At 42.6% G+C, this 23,167-nt stretch overlaps 1 protein-coding gene across 3 annotated transcripts in view; it reads right to left on the bottom strand.

Moving 5' to 3' along the window:
* BANK1 (B cell scaffold protein with ankyrin repeats 1) overlaps positions 1-23,167 on the bottom strand; it is a 287,338-nt gene that overhangs the window by 169,376 nt on the left and 94,795 nt on the right. For all 3 annotated transcript variants that reach the window (XM_008179150.4, XM_024099921.3, XM_042859972.2), the window contains exon 8: positions 7,565-7,761. In XM_008179150.4, the coding sequence (XP_008177372.1) occupies positions 7,565-7,761 (197 nt within the window). The remainder of the gene's footprint in view (positions 1-7,564; positions 7,762-23,167) is intronic.

Genomic DNA, 23,167 nt, shown 5'->3' with positions numbered 1-23,167 from the left:
ACCATCCTTCCCTTCCCAGATTGCTAAGGAAGTATCTCAGCTAGATATTGACTAAATGCAAGACGGGGAGGTGAGCTGGGAAAGTCCCAGTATAGAAAAGGTTGAGAACCCCTTCACTAATTTCAATTAGTGATGCACCACACTACACTTTTTCTACTGTGCATTTCAGCCACACGTGTCCTGAGTATATTTGTAGTCAGTTTTAAATGTACACATAAAGGAGTGAAAATCTGCTTGGTGCAGCAGTGGTGCATGAGCAGGAGAAGAGTTTGTAGGAAATGGTGTCTCTGCACACCAGCAGCAGGATAGGGTCTTTCTTATACCAGAGCTTGAGCGAGGGCAAGTTACCATGCTGGCCCCCACATAGTACATTCTCAAGTGCACGTGCCAGTATCAGCAAGTATTAGCCAGGAGTGTACTGTGCTCCTACTCAGAGGGAAAGCAGCATATCTCAGTAAGCCTTCCTGCACAATTATTTGTAAGAAAGAATATCCAGACTGGAAGAATTTCCATAGCATAAGATTCTCTCGACTACCTCTCTACTCCCCATCTCTGCACCGGATAGTGTAAAATGTAGAGCTGAGCTTCAAAGTCTTCTCTTGGATGCACAAATTTGGCTCCCACTGAATTTAAATGGAAACTGGACATGGCATCTGAGGAAAGAATTTCTCCCCTACACCAAGCTTGATCCTACATTTCTTCCACACGCAAAAGTCTCATTGACTTGAGCGGGAGTTACATATAAGTAAAGAGCTGATTGGAGAGCATTTACTCACAGACTGTTACTCTCTTGTAACTTTTCACCATCTTGAGTTGCACAATTGAGCCAAAAGGAAGCAGGATCAACAGCACCCAGTCCTGGACTTGAATACTTCACAGGATATTACTTGTGGAATGCACCACTAATTAATTGTGGACAGCTGTTTGAAGTGTTGGTTTAAAGACGGAGGTGGATTTAAGAGTAGGGATGTAGTAAGCAAATAAAGGGGGTGATGATAGGAGGCAATGGATGGTATGGCATATTTAACAATTTCTCTCAATTCCCTCACTGTATTCTCCTACCCCACTTTGTTCTTTCCCTCTTAGCCTTTCATTACAGTACTTCCTTTGTGTTCTCTAATAGTCTGTTTCCTTTCCTATCCTCAGTCTGTTTCCCAGTTGCTACTCCACTGACTCCGCTGCGCTCTGTCTCTGTCACTCTCTTCCTCTCCCCCCACCCTCACCACATCTCAAGCCCGCAGACGGGAGTAGGATTTCCATCCTCCTTCAATTTAAGAGAGTTTCTCTTCCCCTTTCAATTTTCTCTTCCTCAACCGCAAGTCTCTTCTGCATCCCTAATCTCCAATAGCTGGGCAATTTCCAGCCTCAACTGAGGGGGCAGAGTCAATTTTGCTCCCAGAGAAGAAGCTGGGTGATGTATATTGAATCTGAGTTGGGGGATTGATTTTGCCCTCAGAGTGAGGAGAGGGGGTGATTTTCTCCTACCTCTAAGTGGGTGAGTGGGGTGGGAAAAACTTGAGAGTCTCCTATCATGAGCAGATAGGGAGCCATTGAGCTGACCAACTGGGCAAGATGTGAATGTGGAGCTGGGCCAGCAGGCAGGAAGGGAGGATGGGCCCAGACCAATGCAGCCAGAGAGGAGCTTAACTGAGCTGCCAGCTTTAGTGAAAGGGATGTCACAATCCCCTATGTTTACATTAACTGATGGAGGGCCTGATTAGAATTTGCCAATTCATTGTCTTTTAGATTCATCCTTGGTTAAAGAGTTAAAGAAATACTGGTCTTGCTTTCAGAAAAAATGCCACCATTTTAGATTTTTCCTGGCATTTAAATATATACACCCTTCTTCAGAAAACAATTCTCATCTATAATTGCTGAAACACAGATGTGTTCCCAATATCTATACACTAATCAGGACATATCTGGAGTAGTTAACTACTGCAACCTCAGCAATTAGCAACAATATTCTAGATTCTGGCATGTCAATTGATAGAATCAATTAATGTGACTGTACCTAGCTGAAGAATAAGGGTCTTGTAAAGAACAAATACAGTCACAGATTCACTTAAGGCCTGATTCTAATCTCACTGAAGTTAATAGGAATTTTGCAGACAGGTACAGGATCAAGCACCTACTGCTTTTCAATAGCTGCTAAAGATCACATTCATTCAGGACTTATACCAGCTCAGTAACACATACATATACCACTCTCAATATATAAATTTGGTCTTGTCTGATTCATTAAGCAGGGAAATACATAAAATTATATTTGCAGACAAAAATCCAAAATGCTTTTACAGTCCATTATTCAGAATGGTACTTAGATGGATTCAAAAAGCTCAATTAACCTGTTTTTTATTCATCAAAATTAGGCAACCAAGCCTGAAATGATGAAAATCATTTAAATATTTTAAAAACAAAAGTATTTTGCCACCACACAGTCTAGACACTCCAACACAAAAAATGAATATTGCAATTATTGTATAAAATGGTATTGACACCACCCATAGGACTAAAGGGCTAAATCCAACAATCAGTAAGCCTATTTGCATTAAGCAATCAATAAAACAGTTGTTTAATTGGAATTTTCTCAGAATCTGTGGAATATAATGCAAGTGGGCTACAGTATATATTTTCTGATTATGGCCCATGTAGTAATCAGCATCAACTACTAAATACAGAAAGGGACAAATTATGGCCCGCTGAACCTCTAGAGTGCTGTAGTGGATGGAGCAGCAGAACACCTTTAATGCTGGAGGGAGGAATTTTGTCCATAATAAGACATAAAAGACCAAAATGACTCTCAGTGAGACTTAGACCTACTTTTGAAATGGAAGTTAGGAGCTTCTAAAAATGTTACTCCTTGTCTATTTTTTGGTTTTCGGATATAATGCGGTAAAGCAGCACTCCGGAGGGGGCGGGGCTGCGCACTTCGGCGGATCAAAGCAAGTTTGATGTAATGCAGTTTCACCTATAATGCGGTAAGATTTTTTGGCTCCCGAGGACAGCATTATATCGGGGTAGAGGTATATTTAATACCCCAGAAACGACAACTAAAAATTCCAGGAGGAGTCTGTTTCCTTTTGTGGAAAATTGGGAAGCTCCTCAATCAACAACATACTTAACCACTATTTTCATAGGACTTAATTCTTATCCATTAGAGAAGTACAGTAAAAGCAGAGTGTTTTGTGTTCTAAATGCACTAATACCGATAGCATGAATTAGCCATTTTTTCTTTCCACATTCCTGGTATCTTATCTTTCTTCCTGCAGTGCCTGATATACTAGAAAGTGCAGTGTTTGATTGTTATCAAACTCCACTGTTTCACTTAATACCTTTTGTGACTAAAACATCTATCTCAATTTGCAGCCAGAAATCATATGTCTGATACAGTACTTGGCTGCAAATTGAAAAGCATGTAGTTATGTAATGTAACACAGGAACTGCATGAGACCTTAGACTGAGTGTGTCATAAAAATAAGTGGAAAAGCAGCTATGAATTCAGGAGATGTAGTAGGAGTCAGGCTGGAGCTATGTGCTTAGGCAGGCAAAACTTCATCCATTTGATTTTTTAGGAGGAGTTTCGCCAGCCTCAGAACTGGATATTCTGTGAATGAGGTATACAGAGCTTTTTATCTGAAACTATTGTTCATACCACATAAGGACTTTTTCTTGATGATTTTGGATCTGAACATTTTAATTTGATAGCATTTCAGCAAAGTATGACAACCAATGTCTTTGCCATATCATTTTCTAGGCTTTCACCTTATCTCGGTGACTTATTTGGACCTTCCCTATTTCATTTCTGTTCATACATTTCTCATTTAAAAAACAACTAAATCATGTGAGCAAAAAAAAGCAAACACAAGCCTTGCCACCTATTGACCTGAGTTGAATTTGAATCAGTGTTCTAAGATAAAAGACATCGCCCCCCCCCACCACCACTATAAGTCCTCTCAAATCTCCTGTTCCACACTGAGTGTAAATACAATATAGTACTTTGACAGTGATCGTGGGGGATATGGCTATATCCCATTAGCTGTTTTAATTTAAAAAAGAGCATCCCGTGATGTAAATCTTTCATAACACACTTAAAATCAGGTTCCTTGCTGATTTTCTAGAATAATTTATACCACATATAGTATCAATAATGAAATGTGCAATAACCAATTAAAGTTGGCTTACTCTTATTGCTGTAACTTGTTATAACAAACACAGTAAGCTGCAATATTTTCTCATTGTCACATAATTGTCTTCTCGGAGAAAAAGCTGGGATACTGTGAATAAATTGCAAGCTAGTTCTCACTCAGGTACTGGCAAGTCTCACTAATTCATATGGTTGCTGAATGTAGTTTTGCCCACATTTAATGTATACTGGAGGTGTGACCAGGTGCAGCTCTTGCCAAGACTGAAGGCATTAGTTAAGAACTAAAAACTCAGAGGTGGAGACAAGACCAGTTCACCTGTATGTTAGTTTTGCTCAAAATAGGTATTAGTCTTATAAGAATGTAGCTAGTGTTTAGACTCTATGAAATGCTTGTAAGTTGCTGCATGCATTAATCTCACTTGTAATGTCTGTATTCCAGGCTATAAGAAAATGTGTAAGTTTTGCTTTATAACTGAAAATGTTTGCTCTGAACTTCTGATCCCAGGCAAAGGAATCACCCCTCCATGTTTCCCTACCCCCCAACACACCCACACCTGCTCAGCCATCCAGGAGGACTATCAACATTTAACTGGGCCATTATTAAAAAAAAGGCTTTGTTAATTGTCCCCATCTACCAATGGGGAAGTACGTTGTGAATTCTGGAAGAGGGAAATGAAAACAGTCGATGTGAAGATTTTTCATCCCTTCTGCTTTTTGAACTGTAACAGGGCCAGAGAACCCAAACTGAAGGTTGCTCAGGGGCGTGAAAAAAACATCCTCCTGAATACAAAAGTTTTAACAACAAAAAGTGCTGGTGTGGACAGTGCTATGTTGGCAGGAGCCATGCTCCTGGTGACAAAGCTACCACCCCTTGTTGGAGGTGGTTTTATTTTGTCACCAGGAGAGCTCTCTCCCGGGGATAAAGAGCGACCTCACAGCACACCTTACAACGGCATGGCTGCAGCAGTATGGTGCGCACGGTAGACATCGCCAAAGCCAGAGATCCCCAGGGGTTACCTCCTGGATTCACTCTGAAAGACACTTTGAATTGATAGATTACTCTTAGGATCTAGATGGTAACTCATTTGTGTGCATATGTTTGCTTGCTTTAACCTGTAAATAACTCTCTTATTTCTTTTTCCAGTTAATAAACCTTTAGAGAGTTTATTACAGGATTGGCTACAGGCATTGTTTTTGGTGTAAGATCTAGGGTAACAGTTGATCTGGAGTAAGTGGCTGATCTCTTGGGACTAGAAGCAATCTGAATATTGAGTCAGGTTTCAGAGTGGTAGCCGTGTTAGTCTGTATCGAAGTACTTGTGGCACCTTGAAGACTAACAAATGTATTTGGGCATAAGCTTTCGTGGGCTAAAACCCACTTCATTGATGAAGTGGGTTTTAGCCCACGAAAGCTTATGCCCAAATAAATGTGTTAGTCTCTAAGGTGCCACAAGTACTCCTCGTTCTTTTTGAATATTATGTGATTTTTTGATGTAAGAGACCATTTATCACTAAGTCCAGTTTGCCTGGCTGGCAAGATAGACTGGAGAGGCTAAGAGGACTGTCTGTGACTCCATGGTAGGACTGTTCTAGTGATCCAGGAGTTCATATCCGTTACTGGCTTGGTGAAATCTAATTACAGAACCCACTACCAGTTTGGGCTGTCTGCCCTGTTTTTGATAGTCTGCCCTGATGCAGGCACTCACAGTCATGAGCCACCCCAGACAGCATGACAGGAGGTAAATGAGAACAAAAATGTGATCCAGAATAGACTAGTACAAAATTAGAAAGTCCCAAAACAAGGGTCCGACAGAATATTATGAATTGTCAAATTCTACTTTTCACCTAATCTCAAGAGAGGCCCTGAGAGAGAACGGTTAAAACTGCTAGTCACAGCTGCAGAATTTAAAATTATAGGCTAGATCCACAGCTGATGTAAATGGATGCAGCTCCATTGATGTCAAGGGAGCTGTTCCAGTGTACACCAATTAAGGAGCTGGGCCCAGATTTGTAAAGGTACTTAGCCATTGCGCCACTCACTGTTGCTATGTGTAACTGACTAAGAAGCTTAAATCTCATTTTCAGAAGGGACTTCGGCACCTAGGGCCAGATTGAAATTGAATAGGACTTACGTTGCTAAGTGCCTAGTCACTTTTGAAAATGAGACTAGTAACTTATCATGACCTCAGCCATGCTTTCATTTCATCAGTGTTCCCAGTCTTTATTACCCACCAGTCAGCTTCTCCCTTAATTACCTTCATGCTTTTTCCCATGCTGCTCCTTATGCATGCAAAAAACTCTCAGGTGTTATCCAGAAGGCCACTACCTGATCCTCCTTCAAATCCCTCTTTAAGACTTGCATCTACTGTGACGCCTATAAAACCCTGCCTGATCATCATGGCTAGACAGATGATAAGCCCTGCATGTCCCTCCTTCCTTTTCTTATCTCCTTTCTCACCAGCATTCCCAATTTTGCCATTTGTCACTCAAAATCTACCCCCCAACAGAACAAGCATCAACAACAAAAAGCCATGCAACTCACAAAGCTGAGCCAATTCTTCACAATATTTACCTGATTATGTATCATATCCCTATGCCTACTCTTAGTCTTCTTTACGTCTTTTAGGGTATGCCTACACTGCAGTCAGAAGTATGAGTACAGCACATATGGACATACCCACAGCCTCTCATTAACCATTTCTTGGCCAGCGTGGAGTTTGTATACCCCATCACAGCTATACTCTATCATTTTTGCTCATGTGGAGTAGTGCCTTATTGACAAGAAGTTCCACTGCACATCATGTAGAATAAAGAGCTGCTTAGTATGGGTATGGGAAATAGAATCAGGCCCTATTTGTTTGTTTATGGCTCGGGAATGGCTTTTATAGTCAGGTCTATACTCAAGGTGAGAGTAGAGAGGTGTCCAAAGGAATTTCTCCTTGTGGAATGTTAAGACAGACAGAATGTGTCTCAAGACACTGGGGGGAGAATTTGGAAGCAGTTTTTACATCTCCTTACTTTCTCTTTAGAAAAGTAGCACAAGGTCCCAAGGCTCTGATTGCTTGTTGCTCTACAGGCAGCACAGACCTAGACGTACCACGTGGACAACTTCTCACTGTGCTATCTTACCTCCACCTCCAATACCACTACACTTAGGGTTTGAAAGCACTGACATTCTGGCTGCCCATTATATCAGTGCACAAAGTGGGAAAGGTTCTTGTATCCTGCTCCACCTGTCATGCATCCATGCTGGGGCAGGTGGAATCCAGCACATAATGTTTTTAAAGAGAAGGACAACAGTATTAGGGTTTGACAAATATCAGTACCTCTTTCAAAGAAGATTCTATCCTGTAACAGTACTGGTAGGCAGCTGGTTTTACATATTCTATGTACATTGTGGAAAAGCATACAAACTTACTGACAATTCTTGGATGATTTTTTGGAGTTCGTTGTGCCCGTGCTTTCCAGCAATATGTGCTGGTTTCTCTCCATGTTTGTTGGCTATTCTGCAAGCCTGACTTGTCTCAGGACACTGGAGTAGAAGAGTAGCAAGGTTCTTTAATCCAAATTTAGCTGCACAGTGGAGAAGTGTAGGAAGCTCTTCCCAATAGGAATCTGTATATGGAAATAAGAAAAGGTTTTTTTATAAAAGTCCCTGGTTTATAGATAAAACATATCACCCTCCTTTACCAAATTTCCAGGGTTCAATAACGTGTAGTGTTATGAAAGCTGTCCTTGCAGAATTGGTCCTCAGAGAGCAAATTCTTATAACTAAAAGTTTATAATTCAAGTAGTCGTCATACATTTCAGTAATGGTGCCTCTTAACCTTCCTTTAACATAACCGAGAAGTCCCATTTTCTCTGACAGATGGAATTTCAAAAAACACTTGGATTATTTCTACTGATAAATAATGAGAGCTGGACACTGCCCCAGGGAAAGAAAATTCTACAGTATAGGCATACCTTCCTGTAAGTATTTATTACTAAAATTCTCTAAAGCCATTTTTAATCTCTGTAGCTGTCCTGAACATGACATTTCTAGAGGGGTATATAGAATCATAGAATCATAGAATATCAGGGTTGGAAGGGACTTCAGGAGGTCATCTAGTCCAACCCCCTGCTCAAAGCAGGACCAATTCCCAACCAAATCATCCCAGCCAGGGCTTTGTCAAGCCAGGCCTTAAAAACCTCCAAGGAAGGAGATTCCACCACCTCCCTAGGTAATGCATTCTGTAATATAATACCCGTTTTGCATGTTCATATAGCTAGATTGTATCTGCAAATGTGTGCCTAACAACTTACTGAAAATCAGGCCCACTTTTTTGTTTTTAAAATAACTCTACATTTGGGGAACAGATTTTTAGCCATTGTTCTGAAATAGTGGGACGTTAATTTGTATTGTCTCTTATATTTCTTTTTTGAGGAATAAGTGAGGTAGGTACACTGGAATTAATCGACTATTTCAGAACTTATTATTAGCAATGATACAATGGTAGTGGTGGAATGGCAAAATCTCAGCTCACCATCATTAGAAAGATGGATTGCAAAGACATAGGAAGTTCTTGCAATAGAAAAAAATAATTACTGATCCCAGAAAGGACTCTTATGGTAGTTACTTAAATACTTGATTGCCTTTTGGACAAGAAGGCAAGAACAGAGAAACCCAGAAATATTTGTACTATACCATATTGAGAGGAGAACTAGCTGTTACCACTCTTTGTACTGTGGACTATAATGTTGAAGTTTTTAACCACCATAAGTAAGCGTGTGTGTGTGTGTGTGTGTGTGTGTCTCTCTCTCTCCCCCCCCCCTGCCCCCCCGGCAAAAAACTTCAGTGCTAACACCTAAGATTGAGCACCTAAATATAAAAGGCCTGAATTCCACATGTATGGAGCACCCACAAATCTATCGGAAGACAATGGGGTTTTAAGTGCTCAGCACCTTTGAAAAAACAAGTCACTTAAATATATATATTTAAATAGATTCAGGAGCCTTGCATCTATTTATAGGCACACAGCTTCAAAAATTTGGGCTCTGTTAAGAAAATATTTGTTTTCCTGTGTATATCCATACAGTAGCTGTGGGTTTTTTTGAATTTTATATTTCTTTGATTCTTCTTAGTAAAAGTCTATTAAGAATTACAATAATTGTAATTTTAAAATAATAGCTCCAGCAACAAAAATATCTAAAGCTTCTTTGTGAGAAATAGCTGCTGTATATGTTTACTCTGCCATTCTCAGCCTTCTTATTTAAACTCCATAGTCTAGATTCTATATTAGAATAACTATAAATGTTTTTCCCTTAGAAAAGTGAACATAATCCATAATGTAGTTAGTTATTTCTCTATATTTCCCCACACAGCAGAAAAAATCTCTGGAGAAAACACACACTATCAGGAGATGTCACACCAGCAGTATAATATATGCAAGGAATTTGAAAACTAGACCAAAAACATCAAAGCTAGGTCTAATTCTGCACATTATGTGGGATTCTTTTACAAGTAAAATGTCTAAAAAATAGCTGGTATTTCAAAAGCATCTCAAAAAAGATTTCTTCCCTGAGTTGCTTATATTAAACTTTCTGCCTTTAGAGGTGTCTAGCAGTAACATAAAAGTTGAAAAAGGTTAAAGGATAATTTGAGAGAGGATATGATAACAAAAAAAATGTATTTTCCAGCCTATATTTTGCAAGCATACTTCAAGAGGTCAAATATTTTATACAAAAAACCTTTTACAACATGTTAATGACATTATCTAAGGAAAAACTCCATACCTTTAAATTAAACCAGATATAATTGGCCATGAATGCAAAATGAGTCCTAATTCTATCATCTTATAAATTCCACTCACACATATTGCTTGAGATGGGAGGAAGTGACAAAATGCATCATAAAGGGTGCCACAAAGGGAAGTGAGGGAATCTCAGCACCTGAACTTAGATGTTTTTGTCACATTTGTCACAGTACTGTCTACATACGCATAACAAAATGCTATAATGTATGCAAACTGTGACAGTTTAGTATTTTATGGAGGCACTGGTTGAGACTCCTAAGTTAAGGTTGAATTTTCCACTTAAAGCAGTACTTCAATCTCTTTGTCATGAACAAAGAATATAGAACATCCTCACAATTAGAAAGGATGAGTAATAAAATAATTTCTGAGAATTTACAAATAAATAAGTTTATTAGTGAAAATTTTTAAAATTGATATTTTAAAGAATTTTAACTTGTGTAGTTGTTGGATTTTTATTTTTAGCCTGAACAATCTTAATTATGGAATAATACAGCATCTTCAATTTTTTCATGTAGTTATGATTATGGACTGTTGGGGTCAGGTTATTAGCTCATGTCACTCTTGAATGGAGCCATTGTGACATTATAGGTAACTCAACTGTGACAAAAAGTCAGACCTGACAGTTCTGGAGGTGTAGTCCTATTGAAATTCCAGGAAAGTGGGCAGGCATAAGCCTGCCCATGGCTAAAGGCCCCTCCCCCCAGCCTGGGGAGGAGCTACTGAGCCCAGAACTCAACTAAAGTCAGGGGACAAGGAAGAAAAAAAACAGGAACTGGTGTGGGGGTCAAAGGGCCAAAACTAGGGAACGTGATGGGGACACTTAGCAGAGAACCCCGGACAGCGCCCACTGTTCCTCAAAAGCATCCAAGGAGCCAGTGGACCTGGAGGTGTGGTCCTTTTGAGCGCTGGGACGTGGGCGGGCGCTAGCTCGTTCACTGCTAAAAGTCCCTCCCCCAGCCTAGGGAGGAGCTACTGAACCCAGAACTCAACCAAGTTTGGGGGACAACAAAGGCAATAACAGGAACAGGCGTGGGGATTAAATGGCCAAAACTAGGGAACCAGAAGGGGACACTGAGCAGAGATCCCCGGACAGCTCCCACTGCTCCTCACAAGCATCCAAGGAGCCAGTGGACCTGGAGGAGTGGTTGAAGGCAGGTATGTCCATCTTAGATTGGTTAAAGCCCTTTCTTCTATTAACTGAAAGGTTACCTCAGGTTAATTAGGGGCACCTGAGTCTAATTAAGGGCAGCCTGTGATCTTTAAAAACTTCTTCCAGTGAGGGAGAAAGGAGAGGAGGAATGAGAAGTAAGCTGCAGAAAGGTTGTGTGCAGTGAGGGAAAAATGTTTCTGCTAGGTCAAGAGCCGTTTTACCCCACAAGGGGAAATCTTGTATTTATTTCTGTTTTGGGGGGGAGACTTTGATTCCCAGAATAGCTGGGCCAAGAGTAGTTTAAAGAGGGTGGAGCCAGCAGAAGAAGAGGCAGTGCTCCAGGAGGAGTTACAAAATGTATTTATTTTTTGTTTAAAGAAGCCCTTGAGCCAACCTTAAGCCCTACCCAGTAAATAAGTGAATGTGAAGTATTAAATCTGCAGAGTAGGACTGATTTACCCCAGGTCCCCCTCAATGCCAGGGGGAGAAACACTGAGTCCTGATGTGAGAAAAGAGGGACATTTGTCACACAACCAATCGTTACTATTTCTATCCAACTACTTTCCCTGCTACAATTCTATTAGTTGGAATGAGACAGTGTGTGAAGGAAACTATATAAAAAGTGTCACTTAGTTCCCAGTGGTCATTGGATTGGATCCAACCTTTATACTGGTATTAAATTCTTATGCTGTATGTTAAATTAAAGGACAGATTGACCAGAATATGATCCAGAAACTTTGTGCTACCCCAGTCAATTTAAGCAGCCAGCTTGTACCGGTGAGACTGTATCTGGCCTTAAAAGTTAAAAATTGTAAAAAATTAAAGTTGATAGTACATATCATTATTACATATATTCCGCTTGCTAGTGATATCACAAGGTGGCATTCTCCAAGGGTTTCTTGTTTAATATTAATGTATGAAATCTGTAACAATTAACATAACATTAACAAAGAAACCATAATAATTTTTACAGTCCAAAACAAGGATGAATAACCTATCTATCTCATTCAACTTGGAATTGAATGATTATTGATTGTTTTACATTAATGATGAAATAATGCCTTTAAAGTGCTGTGAAGTGTCTGATTATCAGTGGTAAAGGCATTAATTCCCTTTGATTATTAGAGTCTTGTTATTTAAAAATACTGATAGACAAGGCAGAATAAAGAGAGAGATTGTAAGGTACCAATAGTAAATCAGGCTAGTCTGTCTTTTGAAGGTTCAGTATAGTATATTCTGTATATCAGTCATGTTACTGATGCTGCAAATTCATTTACGATTCTTTTATACTAATGACATATAGGTTATAGTTACACTGCAATTGAAGATGTGATTGCCTACCTGCACTAGCTTTATTTTAGCTAGCACACTAAAAATAGCAGGGGCAATATGGACTTCCACATGGGTGTACAAGCCTCCCCTAATACTAGGTATGTCTCACATTGCTAGACTGCACTGAGGCCCATGCTGTCATGCCTTCACTGCTGTTCGGGGCGGGGGCTCATTCTTACATTTGCTGCACAATAGCATTGAATTCAAGGGATATTTTGGGTGCTGAAGGAATGCAGGGACTAGCTTCACAGGGGGACTTGCCTTACATTATTCAGTGTTGCAACACCTAACTTTCAGGTGCCTTGCTGCACAGTGGAATTCACAACCTCAAGTTAGGTGCCCAGGCTCCCTAGCCAATGCCTGCAGAGAATTGGGTGCCTAAAAAAGGGATTCACAGAAGTCAGCTTAATGAGCAGGGAGCCACCTGAACCACCCAGTAGGAAATGACAAGGAGAGGGTTGACTTAAGCCCAGTCCCTCAGAAGGGAGTTAGAGCCTAACTCTGAGTCACAAGGAGGTCCTCTGTCTGCTTGGGATTCACAGCCATGAACCCTCTCCTGGAGTTAGGCACCTAAGGCTGATCAGCCCTTCCTTGCAAAAAACAAAACAAGGAGGAGGAGATGCTGCTGCTGATGATGCCCCCATCACACCCACTAGCCCAGTGTTCAGAGTACGCAGCTGGGATTTGGAGAGTCAGGGTCAAATGCCTGCTCTGCCTGATTTAGAGCAGAGATTTGAACCCAGGTCTCCCAGGTGAGTGTCCTGACCACTTGGGTACAGGGTCATTCTCACTCTCTCTCTCTGGCTTCATGAATATTGAATTATTTATACAATGTGGAACAACTTCAACAGGAGAGATGGATAGCCCCCCCTCCTTATAGCTCAGTGGTTAAGGCACTCTCTTGGGAGGTGGGAAACATGGGTTCCAGTCCCTACTCCAAACCAGGCAGAGTGGAGATATTAACCTAGTTTTCCCACATCCCAGGAGCAGCACCAGCAACTCCCCACAGGCTAAGCGTGCTGAGAGCACACCCACTGGATTGAGCCCCAAAGGTGACATAAGCAGGGGAATGAGTAGGTTTGAGGACCTCACTGGGGCTTAGGTGCTAAGCAGTTAAACACATTTAGGACATAGATTTGCACATGCCTACTAGAAGAAATGTAGGTGCCATTGGGACTTTACTGGCAGAACTTGGCACCATGGGACTTTAGCCACCTACAGGGTCAGGCAGCAGCTGAGTGGGGGTTTGTGAATGCCAGTGGCACCTAAAAGTTGGACTTAGAAATCTAAAGGGGCAGCTAGGTGGCTCAGTCCTGCTTGTGAATCTAGCCCCTGAGGTGAAATCTTGACCCAGAAGAGGCCAGGATTTCATCCACAATATGTATTTGCAGTTTCTCTGACTCTATAGCCTGTCAACAGAATGCAGTAGCCCAGGATAAGTAAAAGTATTGTTTCTTCCTCTTCCATTCACGCACTCCAGTTCCAGCAAAGCAAAATATCTAAAATCCAATGTCTGTAGCAGTTCCTCAGATTCATCTGTCCATCATCTCCTTCCCAAACTGGGATTCTATTTTAATGCACCAAAATATTATTCAGTGCGTTGAAAAGAGAGGCACTGGAACAATTTGTTACACATTTTATTAGACTGTTGTCATTAACTTGGAAGGTAGTTAGGGAAAAATAATCTAACCAGTGTTAATTCCCAATAATACGTGTATCTTGATGAAATGCAGTTACTTAAAATTAAAAATCTGTAATGTCAAAACCTGTCAGGAAGTCAGTGCAGATTTAAATTATCACACTTGATGAACAAACCATTTCTTAACATTACACAAGATTAGAGTTATCAGAACTAAAATGAAAGTTAAAAAGCATCTTAATTTGAACTCCACCCAAATTTAAATTCCAGCAAAACCAGATAGCAGTACAGATCAGGAGTTTAAAACAAAATGCTTTGGCAAGGCGCTGTTTGTTGATGTTCTAGATAAGAGAAATTAATCCAAATGGCATCAGCAGTGTTTAAAAATGTGTACCTACAAGATGGGGAAATGGAAGCAGAAAGAATAAGAACTACAACTTGTGGTTGTGGTTCTGCATTTCAGCAAGATTGTTATGAATATTTTAAAAGCTTCCCTCTCCAGATTTCAGAATGAACAAAAACCCACATGTCCCTATGTATTTTGTGTGCACATGCGTGTAGTGTAATGTAACATAATAGATATATCTGACTATAAATAATAATAAACAATGAAAATAAGTAATATAGTTTCCTGTCAAAACATGAACAAGCTCGTCAAAGTGAAAAAACCCTACACTGGTGTGTCGCTGAGCTCATCTCTCTTACAGCCAGTGATGGCGCTGTATGATGATCAACTAAAACTATATCTCCTTTGAGATGAGATTAAAGCCCAGACAGACATACCCATGCTAATATAGATAACAATGTGGGGCACAGGTTTCAGCATGGGCTAGCAATGCGAGTAGGTACACAGGGTTCCCAGCCTTCTTGTGCAACCCATGCTAAAGCCTGTGGTGACGCATCTGCCCAGTTACTTTTAGCCAAACTAGCATGGGTAAAGCTAGCACACATACATCTATCCAAGCTGCAGTCACACCTTGGATTGCAGTGGAGACATACCCTCAGATAGTGTGGGCCTGGTTTCTAAAATTTGAGGCCGGGGCAAGGGCAATAACCGTATGCTTTATTTATACATGACGATAACAATAGCAATGATGACGTATTTGTATGTGCCACTTGTCAGGTATGCTGTGCCATTTGTGTGCACAGATAGGAAATGCGTTGGCAACTTTGATAACTGCACACACATTTAATGCACATTTTTGTACATGGCTCCATGCTTGTCAGGTTTCAAAAAAATCAAGTTCCAGGAAGCCTTGTGAGCCATATGCCCATGTTTACAATTCAAAACATGTCCTTTATACCTATTTTTGGCTTATCAATTCAAAACCAACACATGTATTTTACTCATTAAATAGAATGTACATAAGAGTACCTGTTTTCCTGCTGTTATCACTTACTAAATGGGCAGTATGTATTCCTTTTCCAGAACCCAACATTTTGATTTCAGATAATTACTACTGTTAACCTTGTAAACCTACATCTTTTGTGTCAGCAGAGAGAAATTGAACACACATGCAGCAATTATTTGAACACACAGAGTTCAGCATGGTGCAAAGCACTCATACAACTTAATTCTTCAGCTTTCAGAAACTCTGGATGAGGAATTTACATTTCACATCTTAGCAGAGATTGCACATAGTGGGAGGCTGAGGTGGGAATGGGGCTAACTTGACATACTGGGTCATGGAGGAGCTGCAATCTGACAAACTTCCTACAATTCATAAGAATGCAGCTTTTCCCCAACAATTTATAATCAACTTGTTGGAATATTGCTCTTCTCTCATCTGCATCTTCCCTTCACCTTGTCCCTCCTGCAGAACCCACTCTCATCACATCATCCTTCCCCACGCCTGGGCACAGCCCCACTTCCTCTCCATCCTATGACATCCCGAATTCACAGAATGTAGCTGGGGAGTCAAGAAGGCAAGCTGGCCTACATGAGAGAACAGATGGAGCTGGCACATCTGGCAGCTCCATCAGCTTCTCTGTTTATGGCTCTACATTGGATTATAATGACTAAGAGGAGTTTGTGTTTAATGTAACTTTTGAAAACTGTGCTACTAATATGTGAGATTTTATTAAAATATACATGTATATGAAGTTTGCAGTTTATAATAACTATGGGTGTTTTATCTATACAGGGCCCAAAAAAACCCTACGACTCTCTGGGGTAATTTCAGAAAAGGCTCATTTCTGCCATCGTTACTGAATCTCCCACAAAAATATACTGCATAAAATTTGAAGCATTATTGTGTTAAAGTGATTTAATTAAATTGTTAAAGTGTGATTTAGAGGATTTTATTCTCACTTTAAATACAAATCTCCATGCGATCTGAACTATGGAGGTGCTAGTAAGCTTCTTCCATATTTCCATCTTCCCTAGTTTTTCATGGCATCTGGTTCAAAAGTCAGTGAGGAAGGGAAAATAAATTCTGTTTATAAGGGACTCCAACTACTTTCTTGGGGGCATGAATTTTAGCTCCACCTTTAGTAAAGGTGTGACACATACGAGTGCTAGTAAAAGGTCTGTCTTGACTTCCTGAGTTGGTTACAAAAGCTTATACCATGTCACATGGCTAGAGTCAGTATCCAGTACCTCCTTTACGCACACCTTTCATTTAAATGGCATGGTGAAAACCCACATCTGAATAGTAAATATGCGTTTTTCCCCCTTAAATAAAGATAATCTTCTCTTGAAGTGAAAGATTCTGTTTAGACCACTAGAAATTATGCTACAATGAGAATTTTTGGAATGATCAAATGTTCTTGAAGCAAGAGGGAACAGGACTATCCGCAATCACTTACGGCATGTCATTAATGGTGTGTTGTCATAATATAGATGATATAGAACAACTGGCTGGCTAAAATGATCTAGAGATTTCATCTTGCATTGCATATGCTATTTTAGCTAGATTTTTGTAAAAATATATGTGTATATCACATGCTGTACAGTAGACACTTGCTTATCTGCACTTCACTAATATGTACACAATTTGCACTCTCCCTTCTCTGAGATTTAACAGAGTGCCATAGTGAGATCTCTTGTGCTGAGAATTTTTTATAGTTATAAAATATGCTATACTGTGAAATATCATCATAAAAAACTAAATCTTCACCTGTCAAAATAAGTGAATAAGAATAATGCATCATAAAACGTACTTTGCTTCTTAGCTTACTTTTTTAAAATAGTAATTGTTCACTTAATTGCTGATCCACAACATTCAGTAATTTGCAATGGGTTCCCTATTAGCTCAAATTAGAGATGTTCTACTGTAAAGAATTGTTCTACTGTACTGTATTTAACTCATTAAAATGAGGGACAAAAGAGGTTTTATGTTGTATATGCTAGCAAAGTACTGTAATTATTTGAACACACAAAAGCTTTAGAAGGAAAATAACTATCCTTAAACTTGCAGATTTGTCATACTGAAGCTAAGTATAGGGAATAGCTCTAAAACCTTTACTAGCTGTAGAGCCAGAAAGAACTACTTTTGTGTGTCCACTTTAGGCTAGGACATCTAGGGGATGGGAACAATTTTTGGTCACTAAAAATGTAAATCTGACTTGGTAACCTAGAGATGAAAGCCTCTCTCTTTATTCTTTCCATTATCACTCCCCAATGAAGGAAGTTAAAAGCAACAGTGCAGTGGTCAGAGCGTAAAGCTATTGCAGATGTCCAGCTTAGTAGAGTACTAACTAGCTAGCTAGTGATCATGGGTAGGAAACAGAGTATATAAGGATAGGGAGTAACCCAGGTCCAGTTTTTTAAAGATATTTAGACACCTAAAGATGCACATAGACACCTAATAGGATGATTCTTTAAAAAAATCCCACTAGATGCTTATCTACATCTTTAAGGGCCTAAATGCCTTTGAAAATCTGGTCCCCTGTACTTTCTTGTGATTAAAAATAACTTCTAATGGATATGTGCAAGGCTATATGTGAGTTGTTGCTGTATATTTACTTGCCTACCACAGTCAATACACACCACCATTTTATAACTCCTTACTGTAAGGCCTGGTCTACACTACGGGTTTAGGTCGACTTTAGCAGCTTTAAATCGAATTAAGCCTGGACACGTCCACACGACGAAGCCCTTTCTTTCGACTTAAAGGGTCCTTTAAACCGGTTTCTTTACACCACCTTCGACGAGGGGATTAGCGATAAAATCGGCCTTTGCGGGTTGGAATTGGGGTAGTGTGGACGGAATTCGACGTTATTGGCCTCCGGGAGCTATCCCACAGTGCTCCATTGTGACCGCTCTGGACAGCACTCTCAACTCAGATGCACTGACCAGGTAGACAGGAAAAGACCCGCGAACGTTTGAATTTCATTTCCTGTTTGCTCAGTGTGGAGAGCACAGGTGACCACGCAGAGCTCATCAGCACAGGTAACCGTGATGGAGTCCCAGGATCGCAAAAGAGCTCCAGCATGGACCGAACGGGAGGTACGGGATCTGCTCGCCATATGGGGAGATGAATCAGTGCTAGCTGAACTCCGTAGCAGTAAAAGAAATGGCAAAGTATTAGAAAAGGTCTCCAAGGCCATGAAGGACCGAGGCCATAACAGGGACACACAGCAGTGCCGCGTGAAAATTAAGGAGCTACGGCAAGCCTACCACAAAGCCAGAGAAGCAAACGGAAGGTCTGGGGCAGAGCCGCAAACTTGCCGCTTCTACGCGGAGCTGCATGCCATTCTAGGGGGTGCAGCCACCACTACCCCAACCGTGTGCTATGACTCCGTCAATGGAAAAACACACAGGGAAGACGGTTCGGGGAACGAGGAAGATGAGGATGGAGGTACTGTAGGTAGCTCACAGCAGCAAGGAAGCGGAGAAACCGGTTTCCCCAACAGCCAGGATATGTTTGTGACCCTGGACCTGGAACCAGTAACCCCCGAACTCACTCAAGACCCTCAGGGCACACAGGAGACCTCTGGTGAGTGTACCTTTGTAAATATTTGTAAACATTACACATGGTTTAAAAGCAAGCGTGTTTAATGATTAATTTGCCCTGGCAATCGCGGCCAGTACATCTACTGGAAAAGTCTGTTAACGTGTATGGGGATGGAGCGGAAATCCTCCAGGGACATCTCCAGAAAGCTCTCCTTCATGTACTCCAGGCCAGTAGCACGTAGTCTGGAATCATTGCATAACAAAGCATGGCAGCGTATGGTCCCGGTGTTTGCTGGCATGCAGACAATATCCATTCCTTATCTCTCTTTGTTATCCTCAGGAGAGTGATATCATTCACGGTCACCTGGTTGAAATGGGGTGATTTTATTAAGGGGACATTCAGAGGTGCCCGTTCCTGCTCTTCTGAACAGAAATGTTCCCCGCTGTTAACCACGCGGTGGGGGGAGGGGTGAAGTGATCATCCCAGAGAATCGTGTGTGTGTGTGGGGGGGGTGGTTTACTTGGGTTTGTGCCGCATGTTAACCGGGAAACCACAGCCCCTCCTTTTACATTGAAAACCCATTTTCAATGGCCAACCCAATTCATCCTTGATATGGGAAATGCGCTGCTGTTTGAAACCTTTCCCGCATGTTAAGAAGGTTAAAAAAGCCAAAAGACTGTGGCCTACCATGGCTGCCTGCAAGCCGAAATATGTTGCCTGGGGCACTGCGTGAGTGATCTCTCATACCAAACTGGCAGGCAGAGGAAAAATGCGACCTTGTAATGAAAGAGTGTACCCATTGTTCTCTAAAATGTGTCTTTTTTAACCACCTCTCCCTTCTCCTCCACCAGCTGCAAATGTTTCTCCTTCGCAGAGGCTAGTGAACATTAGAAAGAGAAAACGGAGGACGCGGGACGATATGTTCACGGAGCTGCAGATGTCCTCCCACGCTGATAGAGCACAGCAGAATGCGTGGAGGCAGTCAATGTCGGACATGAGAAAAGCACAATATGAACGAGAGGAGAGGTGGCGGGCTAAATGGCGGGATGAAAAGAGCAAGTGGTGGGCTGAAGATGATAGGTGGCATCAGCTTGCAGACAGACGGCAAGAGTCAATGCTCCGTCTGCTGGAGCATCAAACTGATATGCTCGAGCGTATGGTTGAGCTGCAGGAAAGGCAGCAGGAGCAGAGACCGCCGCTACAGCCCCTGTTTAACCAACAGCCCTCCTCCCCAAGTTCCATAGCCTCCTCACCCAGACGCCCAAGAACACGGTGGGGGGGCCTCCGGCCACCCAGTCACTCCACCCCAGATGATCGCCCAAGCATCAGAAGGCTGGCCTTCAATAAGAGTTAAAGTTTTAAAATGCAGTGTGTCCTTTTCCATCCCTCCTCCCCCACCCATCCCAGGCTACCTTCGCAATTATCCCCTACTTCTGTGAGGAATTAATAAAGAATGCATGAATGTGAAAAAACAATGACTTTATTGCCTCTGCAAGCGGTGCTCGAATTGGGGAGGGGAGGGTGGGGTGGGGTGGGGTGGTTGGTTTACAGGGAAGTAGAGTGAACCGGGTCGGGGGGGGGGGGGGGGGTTGGAGGGTTCATCAAGGAGAAACAAACAGAAGTTTCACACAGTAGCCTGGCCAGTCACAAAACTCGTTTTCAAAGCTTCTCTGATGCGCACCGCGCCCTGCTGTGCTCCTCTAACCGCCCTGGTGTCTGGCTGCGCGTAATCAGCGGCCAGGCGAGTTGCCTCAACCTCCCACCCCGCCATAAATGTCTCCCCCTTACTCTCACAGATATTGTGGAGCGCACAGCAAGCAGCAATAACAATGGGGATATTCTTTTTGCTGAGGTCTGAGCGAGTCAGTAAGCTGTGCCAGCGCGCTTTTAAACGTCCAAATGCACATTCCACCACCATTCGGCACTTGCTCAGCCTGTAGTTGAACAGGTCCTGACTACTGTCCAGGCTGCCTGTGTACGGCTTCATGAGCCATGGCATTAAGGGGTAGGCTGGGTCCCCAAGGATCACGATAGGCATTTCAACATCCTCAACGGTTACTTTCTGGTCCGGGAGGAAAGTCCCTTCCTCCAGCTTTCGAAACAGACCAGAGTTCCTGAAGACGCGAGCATCATGTACCTTTCCCGGCCATCCCACGTTGATGTTGGTGAAACGTCCCTTGTGATCCACCAGGGCTTGCAGCAGCATTGAAAAGTACCCCTTGCGGTTTATGTACTCGGTGGCTTGGTGCTCCGGTGCCAAGATAGGGATATGGGTTCCGTCTATGGCCCCGCCACAGTTTGGGAATCCCATTTCAGCAAAACCATCCACTATTGCCTGCACGTTGCCCAGAGTCACTAACCTTGATATCACCAGGTCTTTCATTGCCCTGGCAACTTGGATCACAGCAGCCCCCACCGTAGATTTGCCCACTCCAAATTGATTCCCGACTGACCGGTAGCTGTCTGGCGTTGCAAGCTTCCACAGGGCTATCGCCACTCGCTTCTCAACTGTGAGGGCTGCTCTCATCCTGGTATCCTGGCGTTTCAGGGCAGGGGAAAGCAAGTCACAAAGTTCCATGAAAGTGGCCTTACGCATGCGAAAGTTTTGCAGCCACTGGGAATCGTCCCACACCTGCAGCACGATGCGGTCCCACCAGTCTGTGCTTGTTTCCCGGGCCCAGAATCGGCGTTCCACGCCATGAACCTGCCCCAGTGACACCATGATTTCCACATTGCTGGGGCCTGTGCCTTGTGAGAGGTCTATGTCCATGTCAATTTCCTCATCACTCTCTTCGCCGCGCTGCAATCGCCTCCTTGGCTGGTCTGAGTTTCGCCTTGGCATGTCCTGGCTCTGCATATACTCCAGGACAATGCGCGTGGTGTTCATAGTGCTCATAATTGCCGCGGTGATCTGAGCGGGCTCCATGATCCCAGTGCTAGCTATGGCGCCTGGTCTGAAAAAAGGCGCGAAACTAGTATCAGGGGAAGGAGGGAGGGCGGGAGGAAGGGCGGGCCGAGTGACGACATGGCTTACAGGTACAGGGAATTAAAATCAAGAACGGTGGCTGTGCATCAGGGAGAAACACAAACAACTGACACACAGAATGGTCCCCCCAAAGATTAAACTGAAAACCCTGGGTTTAGCAGGCCATTGATTTGACGGAGGGAGGGGGAAGCAAATGAATACAAAGCAAATCTATTTTTTACATCTTAAGACGACGGTGCAGCGTGACTGATAGCCCTCGGCATCTTTCTGGGTGCTTGGCAGCAAATACTGGGCGCTTGGCAGTTAGTGTATTACGATGGCCTTCAGGCCTATTGCACAATCTGCTGCTCAGGGAAGATTCTGCTAATGTGCGATGACCCAACTTGTAATAGGACGGTTACCAGTCGTAATACACCATCTACTGCCAAAAGGCAAGGGGCTGGTGCAATGCAGCCCCACGGCTGCCAGCCCCACAGCTGCCAGCCCCACAGCTGCCAGCACCCAGATCGCCAATGAAGGCTACCAGTCTACTGCACCGTCTACCGCCAAAAGGCAGTTAGCTGCTGCTGCTGCTGTGTAGCAATGCAGTCCCATGTCTGCCGGCACCCAGATGACATATGGTGACGGTGAGCTGAGCGGGCTCCATGCTTGCCGTGGTATGTTGTCTGCACAGGTAACCCAGGTAAAAAGGCGCGAATCTATTGTCTGCCGTTGCTGTGACGGAGGGGGAGGGGCCTGACGACATGTACCCAGAACCTCCCGCGACACTGTTTTGCATCATCCGGGCATTGGGATCTCAACCCAGAATTCCAATGGGCGGCGGAGACTGCGGGAACTGTGGGATAGCTACCCATAGTGCAATGCTCCGGAAGTCGACGCTAGCCTCGGTACTGTGGACGCGGTCCGCCGACTAGAGCACTTAGAGCATTTTATGTGGGGACACACACAATCGGCTGTATACAACCGATTTCTATAAAACCGGCTTCTATAAATTCGAACTAATTTCGTAGTGTAGACATACCCTAAAGCTGTGACACTGGCAGGCCAAATGCCAGCTCTTGCCAAGGCTGCAGGCATTAACTAAGAACTGATAACCTCGTAGCTGGAGACCAGACCAGGTCACCTGTATCTTAGATTTGCTCAAATTAGTCTTATAAGAATGTATTTGGTGTTTAGACTCTGATACAAGCATTTCATAATCTCGCTTATAATAATCCATACCCC

Source organism: Chrysemys picta, chromosome 5 (genome assembly GCF_011386835.1).
Source record: "Chrysemys picta bellii isolate R12L10 chromosome 5, ASM1138683v2, whole genome shotgun sequence".
Taxonomy (NCBI): domain Eukaryota; kingdom Metazoa; phylum Chordata; order Testudines; family Emydidae; genus Chrysemys; species Chrysemys picta.
Note: the sequence above shows the minus strand (reverse complement) of the source record. Positions and strands in the feature narration are given on the sequence as shown.